A 17,230-nucleotide genomic window follows, 5' to 3' on the forward strand; every position below is an offset into this window, starting at 1 on the left:
AAAAAATAAATAGACGGCAGAACCAAGAAGCAGTATTTAAGCAAGGAACTTATCTCTTCTTCATTGCTCCACAAAGACCCGTGTAATGCTACAACCCATCAGATTTTCAGAACAAAAAGGGTGTGTATATGTGTAGCACCCAGGTCTGTGCTGCACTCAAACATTGCTGAACACGGAACTTTGTAAAGCACATGACCAATGAAAGCCAATCAGAGCAGCGAACCAAAGTATATGTTAGAGAACAAAACACTACATTTATAGAAGGTTAAAAACATAAGTAAAACTAAAATCCGATATTAAGTTCATGACCTTGAATTGACAATTACAATACTTTGATAATTAATGAAGTGCACTTAAAAAGTGCAGGACAATTCCTTTCCCCCAAAAACGATAATTCCTTAATTGTAAATATTAGTACGATAAGTGTATCAGAAATGTATATTCTTTTCTTAAAAATAACATTAAATGATTCTCAAAAATAATGACACTGTGTTTTAAGGACACTTTTTAATCTTTAAATACAGCTGAAAGATTTTGGCTGCAGTACTAAATAAAAAGATCCAGCTTCAGTTTCTTCAGTGTGCAGAAAGATATATTGGAAAAAATATCCCATAACAAAACTTTGGACCAGTGGAACTAGATCATGGATTCACATAAAGAATTAATGCTTATATAAAACATGGCCTGATGTTTAAAAAAGAAACAGAAAATACTTTACAATGGCAGAAATTTATAGTGTTCAGATTTATGATTGCAGGCTCTGGAAAAGTTGCAAAACCTTCTATAATTCATTGTGCAGGTATTCTTTGCAAAGACCTAGAAACAAAAAGACATTTTGCTTAGAACAAAATAGATGCCATGAAATCACTTTATACCAGCTAAAAAAAAAAAATCCTGCTTTTTTTTTTTTTTTACAACTCTTACATTTAGGGGGTTATTAATCAAGGTCTGAATTTATCTCAGTATTTCTAATATCAAACTCCGAGCAACTCCGAATTCCCGAATGGACCTTATTTATGAAGGAAAAAGTCCGAAAAAATAGGGTCCGGCAAACTTTGGAGCTTTCCCCGAAACTCTGTTCGGAGTTTTCCGCAAAAACGACGTTTTTTCTTGAGTTTTTTGTGAGCCAAAGCCCCAAAATCATTGGATATCGGTACGGACATCAGCACAAACACTGGGACCTTCACCATTGACTTATACAGGACCTTGAGAGCTTTTAGATGCCGGGGTTTCAGATTCTAAGTTTTTAGACCATCTGACTTTTTTTTGCTCCGAAAACTACAAATTATTTGTGGTTCGGATATTCGGAGCTCGATAAATAACCCCCTTACCTTTACTGTGTGAGGTACTGCCATATGTATTTTGGCCTACAACTTAAACCAAGGCTTTACAAACAACTTGCATTCCCCCAAAAATCTCAAACTTGCGTATGTATGAGATTATATATTCTATGCTGTCCACAATACAGTTTTAAGCAAATTGATGGACATTAAAATTATGGATAGAGATTCATCAAACAATATAATCAGATTTGATAAGCACTAGAAAATAATTACCTTCCACTATTACTTGGTACAATGTAAAACCATATAACACTGTGTATAATAGCAATAAAGGCTCTCAACTCATTAAATAAACCCAATAAGCTGCTTTTGCTTCCAATAAGGATTAATTATATCTTAGTTTGGATCATGTACAAGTTACTGTTTTATTATTACAGAGAAAAGTGCATTCATATTTAAAAATTTTGATTATTTGGATAAAATGGAGTCTAAGGGAGACTGCCTTTCTGTAATTCAGAGCTTTCTGGATAACCGATCCCATACTGGTACAAACAATAACGCAAGCAGAACAAATGTTCACCTACTAATGAGTGGACTATCCCAGACCAAATAAATAAATTCAACCCCCCACTCCCAAAAACATATATATATATATATATATATATATAATAAACAGAAATAAAACCGCACTCCAAGGTCTTGATATGATGAAAAAGGTGATAAAGTTTAATTCAACTTTATCACCTTTTTCATCATATCAAGACCTTGGAGTGCGGTTTTATTTCTGTTTATTATGCTATGCTATAACCAGCACCCAGGCGGTTGTATATATTGCGAGTGCTCCACTACAGACTGTATATATATATATATATATATATATATATATATATATATATATATATATATATATATATATATATATATATATATATATATATATATATATATAGATAGGTATATATATAAATATATATAAATATATATATATATATATATATATATATATATGTACAAAAATCATACTTGGTTTTTATAAAGGAAAGTATATATAGAAAACACCTGCAAAGATACATTCATGTCATATTTACTGGAGTCAATAGGGAAGCAGAACGCATGTGATGAGCCAAAATGTCAAGGTCAAAACAAATCTCGAAGTGAACATTTCTGCTTTCTAATGAAGAAGGAAAAGCACCATTATAAATATTAAAATGAAATGTAATGTGAAAGAAAATGCCAACTAATTTCCTTCCCAAGAGATCTAAGAGATCTTTTTCTAGAAGTTATTACATTTGTCTTTTCATATGGAAAGATTTATGTTAATATACTGCTTGACATAAGCAAAGTTACTGAACATTTTGCTTTCAGTTGTTTGGATTATGATTGAATTTTTTTTTTTAAAACAGTCTTGGAGACATTCTGCTTGGCTCATCAGAAGGCAAATTAGAAGCCATCTTGGTTTAATGCCTACTTTTGACCTCCTTCAGCCACAATATAGTGCAGGGGGAAAAGTCTGACGTCAATTAGACAGTTCAAATGCTATTTCAATAAATTCAGGATTATTTTACTTAATGTTACTCCCATATATTTGTTTATTTAAACTGAAATTTTGGCAGCTTTCATGGCTGCCCTTAAATCAGTGATGTCTACAAATATGGCCTCCATATCGTTGCTCAAGAACTACTCCTGTCTGGATGTAATAATAATTATCCTTATTCTACATGATGTTAGTTCCTCTATTGACTATTCCCTTTCTAAACTTTCAATGAGGGTTAAAAAGAAATGTTTAAATAAACCTGCTCCATATCATAAATATGATTCAAGGATAAAAAAGGAAAAGAATATTGATCTTAAAAGCTACTTATGTAAACTTGCAATTTAGACCTAATTTTTAAATAGAAATACAGAAAAATATTATTTTGGGGGTATGTGGGGCAACTATCAGATACTGACAATCTTAACTTAAACTGGTTCACACCCTTTTCACATGATCTTTAAATTTATACCTTGCTTGTCAAAGCAATGCAGCGCTGAAAATTTTATAAAGAATGTATTCACTCCCAAGATCATTAAGGCATACTAATCATTAATCATTACATTTGTTTTTTTTTTTTAAAAAAAAGAACATAGCGGGAAAACTTTGAACAATAAACAACACAAATGACACAATGTTGAAACCTTAGACACTACAACTTCTCAGTATGAGTCAAAAAGAGAACAGATTTTAGGTGTCTCCGTTTTCCCAGTACAGTCGACACAGTGAAATTTTGTGGGCAATCGATTTTTACGTAGAATCATCCCTAAAAACGGGTCTGTTTTGCCTCTCAGTCCTGCCGTTGAGAACCACTATATAAGAATATAACCACGAAGAAAAGAGCATCATATAAACACAAAATGACAACTTATAGTTTAGTTTTTTCTTGAACAGAGAATTGGAAAACACTCATCTTTAGTAAAGTAAAAGTTTTGTTTAATTTTTTGATAATCAGGATATTGAAGTGGTGATACAAAAATTGGTTTTTTTTTGTAGCTAAAAACAAATTAATTTAATTAGCTGGAAAATGGGAAAAGAAATATGTGTACTGTATGTCTGTTTTAATTCTGCTCCTTTACAGTCATTCTTTTCCCCAAATAAATACAATCTATTGTAAGACAACTGAAAATATGTCCATAGTAAATAATTTTAATTAAAAAAGGCAGAATGTGTTAAGACACCACCATTTATGTGGTAAAACAAACTGGATAAATCTTTTACATTATCAAACTCGTAAAGCATTTCATTGTTTATTTTTTTAGGTTACAACCAATTTCATAATATTTATATAAGCCTACGATTAGAATGTTCAGTATATTATAATTTATAGGTAATGCAAAGATACATCTGCAGATGGAAGAGAATCCGTTTACTTATTTCTGATTTCTATTAAAATATATATATATTTTTCTGCCTAGATATAAAATTCACAGAGTAACTAGACAACGGGATGGAATTGTTTATTAAACATAAATTATTTTTTTTTCATTAAATAGCTCAATTATTATTATGGACAATCATCTTAAGAAAAAAATCTGAGTAAAACGATGAATTTAATAATATATTAACATTTGAATCCATATTTATTTATAAAAGAAATAAGCACCAATTGTTGTCTTTAAGAAATGTTGCTGCTTTACAGTACAATGGACTATTTCAAATTATTCTTTTTTAAATATTTGACAACCTAAAATTAGGGAATTTAATCCCCAAATGTGCATACTAGAAGCAGCTATAAACTAGCAGTCAACAAACAACACTGATGCCTGTATTGTGGTTCAGAGCAATTATTGATTGCCTCAAAATGTTGTTGAAATGCTAAAATTAATTGAAAACACTGATTTTTTTTTTTCTCCAAGAGCAATATCTCACAATGGAGAAATGTGTCAGTTTTTATAAATAACAGTAATGTGGCTTACTTATAAGAAAAGAAAGGCTGTGATCTTAAATTTAGCTTGAAAAGTCACAACGTTGTTCGAAAGAGCCACAAAGCAGTACACTTTGCAGTTTATTCTGCATTACCTTGAAGGTTCCATAGATACACTTTAGTACACAAAATGTCAAAACTTCTATCAACTTCATTTACAACCTCAGCTCCATGAGCGAAGATCTATAAGCACATACTGTTTCAATTAAATATTTATTTAAAACCTCAGGGTTTTTTCCTTTACATACCAGGATCTCAAGCCTTCATTTTAAGATGTCATTGGTTCTAAAATCAATATTTTATCTTGGATACATAATGCATTTTGCCCCAAAACATACGGTCTTTATGAGGTGGTGGGAAAAAAACCCCACAATGTCTGACTGCTGAACTATATAAAAGTGTCTTACCATGAAAAGACCATGTTGGTTGTTTTGTGTTGTAACCTATTATTCTTCTGATCATTAATATTTTAAGCAAAGGCAATTATTGTGAATGTGAACCTGACTGGCCACATAAATAGATGTTCATATCACTGGGGTCTGCTGAGAAATCTCCATCACAAACATGGTGGCAATGCTCTTCCAGTTTAAAAGGTTACAGGGAACAGGGCTCCGATTTGTAATAGACATGTTATCTTAGTGGGAAATTAAATCAACCAACCATCGGTGAATACTTTAAAGAGTGTCAAAAGGTTAATGTATGTGGCACTGTTGCCGAAATGCCTTTACTAATTTTATCAACAATATTTAAGGGGGATGCACTGTACCTAATACCAACGTCCAATTTATTAATTTTTTTGCTGCCAGGAATATTTATGCAGCAAACACTCCAGAACTAGATTTTAATTTAAAAAAAATAAATAACAAACTTGCAAGAAAAGGACACTATCATAGGACATGCATACACTGTGGGGAAAAAAGTACCTAGACAGGACATTGCATCAGAAAGCTAATAATATGATTTCCCAGATTTCTATGAAGGGGTGGGATTTAAATACAATGCATTATATTGTAAGGCCAGCCTCCAGAAGTGACAAGGGAGAAATAAATAAGCATGCTGTATAAGCTCTATCGTATACCTGTTTCCTCAGTGCACAGCTTGTCAGCAAGATTATCATTCTCCTTGGTGATAACTGATAACACTTCGTCTTCATGCTCCTCTACTACTCGCTCGCACTGCAAGACATTATCCGGATAAAAAAAAGACAGGCAGGAATAATGAAGCCACAAAGTAGGATGAATTTAGAAAGTTTTAGGACAGAAGGTTTTTTGTTCAAAAACATTTGTTTTGTGGCTAAATTTTACTCTTGGATTCAGATACTTTAATATCATATTAATATAATCGGATTATGGTAAAATAATCCAATTTTTCTTTAGAGAGAAACGTTGTAGTGCTGTATGAAATAAATAACACAATAACAATGCTTTTAGTGTACTAATGGCTCCAAATGACCAAAATACATAAGAAAATACATAATAAATCTAGATAAAAAAACTGCTATTTTAATAAATTATAATTTTTTTTTAAAACAGATAAGAATTTTAAAAGTTTTAAAGACCGTCGCTTATTGCAAGACTATACTTTACAAGCGGCTATTATTTTGACAAGGCAAATTATTACTACTTAGTACATTTTGAGCTGCTGAACATGATTAGCTTTTTTTTTTAATATTCTTGAACGTGGCTTAAATTAAAATAAACATAAAAAGATAATGTCCATTGCTTATAATAATAACAGCGTATTTAAATATGGCTCGTGTAAAACTATAAAATATGAAACTGTGATCTACACGGAAACTGAGAACACAAGAGAATATATTACTGAAAACTTGGAATTTAAACAATGGAATAGGTAAAATGTTAAAACATAGCCATATCTTAGTTTTACATGATTCCTATTGAAACATGACACACAGAGCAATTCTAAATTAAACTTGACACTGCGCGCAGAAAAACAAGCTTATGTTTTTAAAACATGCTGTCCTCCAACCAGAAACTATCACACATGTAAAACAGCTTAAATCTTACAAGTTCAAATGATTCTGCTTCTGTTCAGCAATCCTTACCGCATATTTTAGAGAGTTGGACTCTTCAGGATTGAACTGGAAATTCTTGAAATCCACTGAGCCAATACCCTCGTTATCTCTAGGAGCAAATCTTTTATATGATTTTTCCTGAGTTGTAGGGTCCACATAGAGTCCATAATCATTCATTTTTTCACATATTTCTTCCAAAACGTCAGTCAAGTACAATTCGGATTTTGCAAAGGGTACCTAAAAAAACAACAACACAAGAAGGGTTAATTATTTTATACTTGCCAATACAATTATACCGTTTTGTAACTTGAAATAAAAAGCCTCCAAACAATAATGACAATGCAAAATCTTTGAATATTTGCCTACAATTTAAAAAACTGTTTATCTGAGATTTGTAGAAAAGTCATTGCTCGTGTTGTAGTCCATTTCCAGTGCAGCTGTTTTTGTTTCCCAAAGGCTTTGTAAAACAAAATAAAAAAACCCATAGCTTACAAAATATTACTCCCAGGTTCTACAGTTTCATATTTATTTTGGAACAGCTGGTTCCTGTCTTTGTACCATTCCCCTTTCTTCTGCATTAAGCAGCTTTTACATAGACGCTGCATACTTAGTGTCTGTCTCATTGCAAAATACTCAAAGGGTCAAAGAGCACACAGTACTCCTGGTAACTGCAGGAAAAACCCAAACCCTAGTCTAGACAGGTCAAGGTGCAAGAAGGTCCTATCGCTTTAGCTTTTTCTGGAATATTGGTGTGTGAAGTGAAGCCAAGTGCACAGTAAACAATCCTGATGCATCTTTGGGCCTTTAGAAGGCTTTCTCTCCACCCTCTGCTGATCAAAGTAGGAAGTTTTCATGACAACCACAGTCAAAGGGGCTGAATCACAAATGAACTCGATTTCTGCAATGTTGATATATCCAGTCTCTATTGTCTCCTTTCAGACACAGTATGAACCCTTCCGGTCTCAATGACTACATTAGAGAAGCACTTTCACATGTGTGCTTCATTTACACAAAGGGTTTCCTTGCTTCACCACCATCTGGACACAAATCAAATAAATACAGACTGGAGAATTAAAATTTGTGGCAAGGTTTTTGTTTCATTCATGCTCCATTTGAAATTCAGCCTTCTGGATGTGACATTTGTTTTACAGAGCTAAAAAGAACGACATTGTTTTGTCAAGCTTATTTCATCTTATTTGTTATTCATCTGTTTTTCAAATAAACAATTCCATTGTTCAAGTAAAAAAACACAGTGCAAAAATGACATTATATAAAAAAAATATTTTAATTAACATTTTTACATGTACTATTTGCAAAGATTTTACATTCATTATTTTAGTCTAAAAAAGTTGTGATGAATAAGTCTTCCAGAACCTAAGAGCTTGAATAAACCTAAGTAAAACAGCAGTAAAAATTATCTAAGGGTAATGAATGTTGTAGATTCCCAATCTTATTATCTTAAAAATGTTTGGGTTAGCAAGTTATTTGTACACTTTAGTAAGTTTTTATAAAAATTTCTATTGTTTAGTGCTTGACACACGCATCCAAATGTAGATTCAGTATGGCACCAGAAGCGTCAAATAGAGCACAGTTTCAGAAGTCTACAAACTCACTTTTTAAAGTGACAGTATCAGTGTATATTGAATACTGCAGAGCAGTGTGGGAAAATGTAATTTTTTAAATCTTCATTCTACGTCTAGCTGATTTTTTTTTCCTGAATGGAGAAGTATTGATCTACATAACTATGTAGAACTTCTCTCTTGCCTTTATCTACTTTTCTGAGTATAGACATTTTATATTTAATACAAACTAGGTGGTAGTTTAGTAAAACAATACAAAATTCCTCAGCACACCACTTACTTGATTTTCAGGGGTGCATACACTTCCTGGCTGCTTTAGAAACCAAACAGTATCCAGTGACTTTGCATAGAAGGAGCCTATGGCCAATGCCTTTTCCATTTATTGCAGCAGAAAAAACAGTGCAAACTTGCATTTTGCTCCCCACACATGGCCGAGGAGTCTTCAATTTATTTGCCAATTTCTTCTTATGGGCTAAAATCCAAGTTAAAAAAAAAATCCTTGGACCTTCTTACACAGACAATTGCGTTCCAGTTCCACCTACACCTTTTTAGCATGGACAATGCAGAAACATGTAAGAAGTGTTTTGCAGACTGTACATTTAGGCCCATGTAACAATTAGATTACTCACTGTTTGTTTCAGGTGGTCAGATAGGTTGTATAAATGCCGAACTACAGGGAGGAAAACGTGTCAAAATTCTACTGCTACAGCAAAATAGAAAAAATCTACATATAGAGAAGAAAAGAATGCTCAGGGCAGTCCAGTAAACATGCTTTAACACCACTGGGCTAATTAGAAGCTGGTTGATTGTTTAAAATCTTGCTATTACAAAGACCTTTATTTTGTTATCTGGAATGTGTCAGTAGGATAGTGTTGCCTAGGGGTTCATTCTGAAGCTTGATGCTTGAAAATCCCTTTTACAGGAAATCCACTTTCTTGGACTGCTAAGAACCACCCTAGTCAATTATTACATACAGCATGGATATGACCAGAGAAATAGTCAGTCCTGGCCAATAGTTAATAACACATTAAAATGAATTCTGAAGTAGGACCACAGTCATATAAATTAGGGAAACACGTGGCATTTTTAAAAACATACAGCCAAAACGAAGCCCTATTAAAAATAATGGAACACACACTATAGCAATACCAACGGGGCGCTTGCGAGCCAACATCCGCCACAAGATGCCAGTATTTGCAGAAACGCCATGTTAATGCCATATTATTGAACTCTATGGGAACTGCAGGTTTGGAAATACACTTCGCTGAAATATGCTGCGAATTTTCAACACGGCAGCCAAACACTTACCACATGGATTTCACATATACATTTATACATATATTTACAGCATTGTATGCTGGTGACGTAATTAAATTGCGCATTGATGAGCAGTACGGAAACATTCTGCATGTAAATTGTTTTCCACTTGGCTTTTTTTCACAAAAGTTTACCAAAATTCTTGAATGAAATTGTGGGGAAGGAGAAAATTTTGGGAAATGTTGAGAAAAGAAAACTACAGGTTGAAAAACGCATATCATGCGTGTGTGGTTTCATTGGCGTATTTACGCTCGTCCGTGCGTTTTTAAAAACGCAACGTAAAACCGCCACGTGTGACCTTGCCCTAATCATTAAGTTCTTGATATCTCAAGACAAAGCTTACCATCTGTGTGAAGTCTAAATTAAGATGACTCAAATATAAAGAGGAAAAATTGGCAGGAGTGTAATTCAGGTAAAGGACAATTAATTGGTCAGCAATGATGAGCTGAACAAATAGTTCCATCAAAAGATTTTTCAAACAAACTCAAAAATCAAACTTTCTTCTTTGTATGTCCTCATCATGTTAACCTTGCCATAAACACATTGGGGCTCATTTATCAACACTGGGCAAATTTGCCCATGACCAGTAACCCATGGCAACCAATCAGATTGCTGCATTCATTGTCCTACTTGCTGGCTTCAAAAAGCTAATGACTGATTGGTTGCTATAGGTAACTACCCATGGGCAAATTTTCCCAGTGTTGATAAATGAGCCCCATGGTTTGTTACCTCATTCATGGAATAAAATAAGTTACAAACCACAATTATATAATTTAATCGTTGTCCATAGACTTCAATGCATTTCAGTGAATTTTCACGTTTTGCAACGGGTCAGATTCGGCCATCACTACTTCTGACTGAGATGTTTGCATATTTCTAACATTTTCCCTAAGGAAATAAACAGAGAACTGCAAAATAACATACATATCTGGTGTGTTTTAAATTAAGAAATACACATTTCAAATAAGAATATATACCACACCCATTAAAGACTTCAGTTAATCATTATGAGAGTAAACAGAAGTTTTCCTGAAGCAACCTTTCTGTCTTAGACATAAAGGGGCACATTTATCAAGGGTCGAATATCGAGGGTTAATAAACCCTCGAATCCGACCCTCGAATTTAAATCCTTCGAATTCGAATATCGAATTCGAAGGATTTAGCGCAAATCCTTCGATCGAGTGATCAAAGTAAAAATGAACGATAAAATTCTTCAAAATGAATGATTTTAAGCAATCGATTGAAGGATTTTTCTTCGATCAAAAAAAGGTTAGGAAAGTGCTGGGGAAGGTCCCCATAGGCTAACATTGTACCTCGGTAGGTTTAAACTGCCGAAGTATGTAGTCGAAATATTTTTTAAAGAGACAGTACTTCGACTATCGAATGGTCGAACGATTTTTAGTTTGAATCGAAGTCGAAGGTCGTAGTAGCCTATTCGATGGTCGAAGTACCCAAAAAAATACTTAAACTTTTTTTCATTCGAATCCTTCACTCAGACTTAGTAAATGTGCCCCCAAATGTTCATACAGCAAGTTTAAAAGTTTGCTTACTTTTGCTTGGTTGAACTTTCAACTACTCTGCTTCATATCTGGATAATTTAAAATATACCTTTTCCGCCGCTGCTGTTTTGACTTCATCCCAACCTCACAATGCAAAATTGTTAAAACACTAACCATCACATTCTCCAACTCACTTTAGGCACAGGTAATAAAGATCTAAACCAAAAAAGATCATTGAAGGCTTCTCCCACGGTCATCCTGCTTTATCTCAGGTCCAAGGGCAGGTGGTACCCCAGTAATCATTTTACCCTAACCCCTTTAAGTCTTCTATAAATCTGAACGTTTGTGCTTTATGTTCTCCTTTCTGCTTTACAAACAGTTTTCAAGGTCAGTTCAGCAGACCACAAAAGGAGATGAGGTGGAAATAAATGCAGAGGAAGATTGTTTCCTGAAGGCTTCTGTAGCTTGCACAAGACCAGTTTAAAAGAAACCACATAGAGGTCATAGCAGCTACTCAATTGCATAAAAAACTCAAATGGCATGGTATGGAGTAACCAAGAGGAGAACAGCACTTTATCTTGAATTAAACATGGCTGTCTCTACCATGTTTATCTCATTTCTAAGTAGTCTATCTGGAAGTCACGTCTCCTTCCCTTTGTTAATAACAATACACTGTTATATTTTGTAATTTTGTGATGTGAGAAGCCTCATGCTTTCATGTGGTCACAACTCAATGACTTCTAATGTATTTTCAGCTCACAGCAGGGGTGCATATCTTTCTTTTAGCAAGAAGACTGACTGTTATTAGATGTGAGTAGCCACATAAAATATATACATTTATAGATTAATTACAAATAAACATTTCTTGGTAACCACAGACCTATGGGAAAAATACTTGCAGTGAAATAACATTATAACCATCATTTTTAATGTCTGGCAAATTTCAAATTAGCCTTAAATGTCTGAAAAATAGCTTGAAATTTTCCCAATCATTCTTGTCTATATGAAGCTTTTTAATGGCAATTTTTTATATTTGAGTCTTAGGGACAAATTTATCAAGGGTCGAAGTGAATTCAAAGGAATTTTCTAAGTAAAAATATTCTAAATTTGAAGTAATTTTTTGGATACTTTGACCATCGAATAGGATACTACGATTGCGAATTTAATTCGAATTCGATTAGAAGTAAAATAGTTGGATATTCGATAATCGAAGTACTGTCTCTTTAAAAAAAACTTCAACTTCAATAGTTTTCCAAATTAAACCTGCCGAAGTGCTATGTTAGCCAGGTCCGGACTGAGAATTAAAATAGGCCCTGGCATTTCAGGTACACAGAGGCCCAATCAGCCCATACAGAGGCCCAAACAGGCCCCACCAGCCCGCTAAATACTGACTTTCTATGGGACCTCATAGCAGCCCCTCTGGCATTTGCTAGAACCCACACATTGCCAGTCCGGGCCTGATGTTACACATCGAAGTAAAATCTTTCGATCGTACACTAAAATCATTCGATGGCCAAATTCGGTGAAAAATACTTCGACTGCGATATTCGAAGTATTTCAATTCGATGGTCGAATTTCGAAGTATTTTTTACTTCGAAATTTGACCCTTGATAAATCTGCCCCTTAAAGTTATTTTTGTGCTTAATAGCTCTTCAAAATATGAGTTTTGAAAACTTCAAATTCATGATAGGGTTGCGGTAGAAAAAGTCAAATTCAAATGTTGATAATATGCCCGTAAGTATATCTTCAAAAAGGTTAAAACATTTTAAAATGATACATAAATATAAAAACTTAAAACAAGATAAGAGACATAGCTATATAGTATCTAATTTATAAAAACTGTATTAGAGCTCCTAAAAAAACCAAGCATTGGGACAAAGTGATTGAATTTGTCTCCAACGCTTAAAGCTGTCTTTTCAAGCAATATGTGAATTTTCCTTGGTAGGAATCATAATTTGCAGGAGATTCCCATTTGCTTGTGATAGGGGGGTGTTCTATCATTTGTCCTCCTCTAAATTGAGAACACCAGTTGGATGAAACGCCTTCAAGAAAAAAAAGCAAGTCCAGTTGATTTGACTTATTTCTACAGATATTTGTCCTCCTCCCATGTCTGCCATTAACTTTAAGGTGAAAAACAGATGAAAATGGAAATTCTCATACATTATCAGCTACTGCTAAAAGAATGGGTTGGGGTGAACATGCCAATGCTTGGAACTCTTTATAATAAAAAACTGAACTGGCATTTGATAGTTTAAAAGTCTGTTGCTATACACTTTCCTTTTTTAACATTTAGGGCCAGATTAAATTCAATGAGAAAAACTCATCTCCAAATTAAATTCTAAATTTCCCCTTGGACTTCTATTAAGTTTTCATGAGATAAAAAATCAGATAAGTTTTACCCCATAAATTTGAATCTGGCCCTTAATGGCATCGAGCTGCAACATAGCCCATTAGTGGCATCTTACAACACCAATATAACCACTTTCCAGAAAAAATTATGGCAAATACCATTCAATTCAACTGAAAAGCATGCTCCTATGTGCAAGCAGAGAAGGGGAAATAACAATCAAATTTATATTTACGCTAAAAAAATTCATCACTATACCAAAAAAATGCAAATTGGTTCATTTTCCTTTATGATAAAATATATGTAAGATATATCTTCTATTTATTTATCTGTAAACACTTTAATGTGTGCACTGCAGCATCACTATTTTTGCATCTATAGACAAGGCATCTAAAACGCATGCAATATGGCAGCACCTTAAGTCATACTGTATAGGCTGAGGAAGAGAAATATGCAATGCAAAAACCATAAAGTTTCTATTAAAATGCATTAAAAGCTTACTTATGTTCAACCTTCAGAAATAACCAGCGTAACTGCAGCTTGAACAATGTTGAAACTAAGATAATTAATGAAAAAGGGAAAATTGTTTCTCAAATGACATTTTAAATAGATATATCTATTATATATTTAAAAATGATTCAATAAATGTCTTCAATGGCACTCAGATACAAGCAACTAGACAATTTATTTTGTAAGACACAGTTCTAATATCCTACCTATTTCCATGTATTTTTCTGAAGTGAAATAGAACAATGAGTATTTTGGGGATTGGGCAAACTAATAAGTTCTCTCACTGTTTTCCAAAGTATGAGGATTTCGAATGGTTCTTGTCAATGAACAATTTCCTATTGTAATTATACCGGAGACAAGGCTTTCCACCCAGAACAGACTCTTAGAGATACCAAGCTCATTAAAATATCAATAGAATGGGAGCCATCATTGTAACAAGAGGAACTCTCTCGACCAAAGTCAAAACTATTATCTGCATTTAGAGAATTAGAAGTTCAAAACTGCTGTACTGAAGAGACATTTCCTCTCTAATCTAGTAACCCATTCACTGCCAAAAAAGCTACAAATTCTCTGCCACCCAACTGGAAATAAAAAAGTGTAAATGGAGATATTTTTTTCAATTATACAATTGCACAATTTTAATGACCATCGTTATCACCATAAAACATTATTTGTTTAAGAACAAATTAATAAAATTATGTAACATTAAATCATTTTCTTGAAATATTCAAGGAAACATTATTGTTAATGCAATTATACACTAGATACAGTATTGAAATTACATCACACCCAGGATCCTCAAGGTGTAAAATAGATTAAAAACAATATAAATGAGATTGCAATTTTATAAATTAATATAATAAAAATATATAACAAATAATTTTCTTGAAATATTCAAGGAAACGTTATTGTCAAAGCATTTATAAAAAAGATTAAAAACAATGAAAATTGAATTGCAATTTAATAAAAATATATAATAATAAAAATATATAACATTAAATAATTTTCTTGAAATATTCAAGTAAATTCTAATGTCAATTGAAATTACATCACACCCAGTTCTTCAAGGTGTAAAATAGGTTAAAAACAATATAAATATAATTACAATTTAAAAACATCTAATAAATAGTGTGCATATCCATGCGAAAAAGCTAGGATGAAGCAATCATAGCATTAAATATGTCTCCAGCAAGCCACAAGGGGCCATAAAGGGAACTACCTTGACATTATCACAGCTTTTATTGGTTGGATAAAACATTCTATAATTTTATCTGATTTTGATGCAATATCACAAGATCAATTTTCGTAACCACAACCAGTTGTCCCAACTAGTATGCAATCAGAGTTGGCTGAAAATAATTTAAAACTAGATACAGGTCACATTAAATTGCAGAATGCAAAATCATACAATGATAGCTAGGGCAACTAAATATGGATTATTTAACATCATCCACAACATTTTTGGGAGAAGCTATAGTAAATTGCAACAACAGAATATTTTGAATCAGCCTTCATGCATTACACCAAATAGAGTTCATCTTTAGGCTTATAACATGCTAAATCTTTAGTATTATCATGTAATTAAAAATACTGCACATCTTACAGCTCTTAATATAAAGAGATCACCTTGAAATTAGTTTTCCTTAAAAAAAATGACAATTTAGCCCCCTTTTTCTACAAATATGTTTAGTTCCCAATTAAACACAGTTAAAGTCAATATTTAGAAGATTCAGTTCCAGCCTTATATGCTGTAGGCTACAACAGGAGAGAAATAAATGCACAGTTCCACTAAAGACATGATGAGCTCTATAATTAGCTATTATGGTAATTGAATCCACAGTGACTTTGTTGGGTAAGATTTCTTCATATAATATGCAAATAGCTTCAAAAGGTTTAGTTTATTAGATAATACAATTAGAGTCTTGTTGCGGTTAATGTTAATGAGGAACAATAAATGCCAGTAATGAAGAATAAGAAAAATATTTGGGTTTGGTTATATGTGTGCCTGTGCCTCTGTGTTTTTATAGAGTCATGTAAAATGCAGCTTTAATGGGAAGAGGCCTACATATAGAGGTACTGCAAACCAAATATATATTTAAGCATAAAAACTTGCCAATGGAGTAACTCACCAAATTACGTGTGTGGCCCAGGTGGTTCTGCCCCAGGCCCTCAGGCCAAGGGAGCGGACAATCCATGAACAGATAAACAAAAGTTGGAGCAAGGCACTCTGGTAGGTCACACACAGATCAAACCAAAGTACATAAAAAAATATGAAATTTTATTTATATAAGCATCTCATTCCTAACGCGTTTCGTGTCACTGAGACACTTAGTCATATAAGTGTCCTAGATACACGAAATATGTTAGGCATGAGATGCTTATATAAATAAAATTTCATATTTTTTTTTTCTTACTATTGGTCTGATCTGTGTGTGACCTACCAGAGTGGCTTACTCCAACTTTTGTTTATATGGCTACATATAGAGGCCTATTTATTAAAGGTTGAGTTTTAGTGATTTTAGAGGTTTTTGAAACTACAACTAAACTCACATTCTCTAAAACCATGAATATTATGGAATTTATTAAAAAATCTGAATATAAAAAGTATGACCAAAAAAACCCAATATGGATACCTTTAATTTCTTGCCAAATAAAATCCAAAAACCTCTAAAAGTATGAATTGATTCAAAGCTGTCCAATAAGAACAGTGCAGCTTCTATTGAACCTCGACAACTTTTCTTTGGCAAATTTTTACATTTGAGGTTTTTGTGGTTTTTACACTTAGGGGCAGATTTACATAGGGTCGAATATCGAGGGTTAATTAACCCTCGATATTCGACTGCCGAATGCAAATCCTTCGACTTCGAATATCGAAATTGAAGGATTTAGCGATATTCCTACGATCGAAACGATCAGGATCGAACGATTCAAAGGATTTTAATCCATCGATCGAAGGATTTTCCTTCGATCAGAAAATTGTTAGGAAGCCTATGGGGACCTTCCCCATAGGCTAACATTGGCCTCAGTAGGTTTTAGGTGGCGAACTAGGGGGTCGAAGTATTTTTTAAAGAGACAGTACTTCGACTATCGAATGGTCGAATAGGCGAACGATTTTTGTTGGAATCGTTCGATTCGAAGTCGATGGTCGAAGTAGCCTATTCGATGGTCGAAGTAGCCATATTCGACCAATCTATCTTCTAT

General features: G+C 33.3%; 1 protein-coding gene across 1 annotated transcript in view; it reads right to left on the minus strand.

Annotated features, from left to right (window-relative positions):
• Positions 1-713: 713 nt before the first annotated feature.
• Positions 714-17,230, minus strand: part of cnpy1.S (canopy FGF signaling regulator 1 S homeolog) — a 72,899-nt gene continuing 56,382 nt past the window's right edge. The window contains 3 exon segments of the mRNA NM_001095420.1: positions 714-816; positions 5,820-5,916; positions 6,807-7,013. Of these exon segments, the coding sequence (NP_001088889.1) occupies positions 782-816; positions 5,820-5,916; positions 6,807-7,013 (339 nt within the window). The 3' untranslated portion in view covers positions 714-781.

This window comes from Xenopus laevis, chromosome 6S, assembly GCF_017654675.1.
Source record: "Xenopus laevis strain J_2021 chromosome 6S, Xenopus_laevis_v10.1, whole genome shotgun sequence".
NCBI classification, from domain to species: Eukaryota; Metazoa; Chordata; class Amphibia; order Anura; family Pipidae; genus Xenopus; species Xenopus laevis.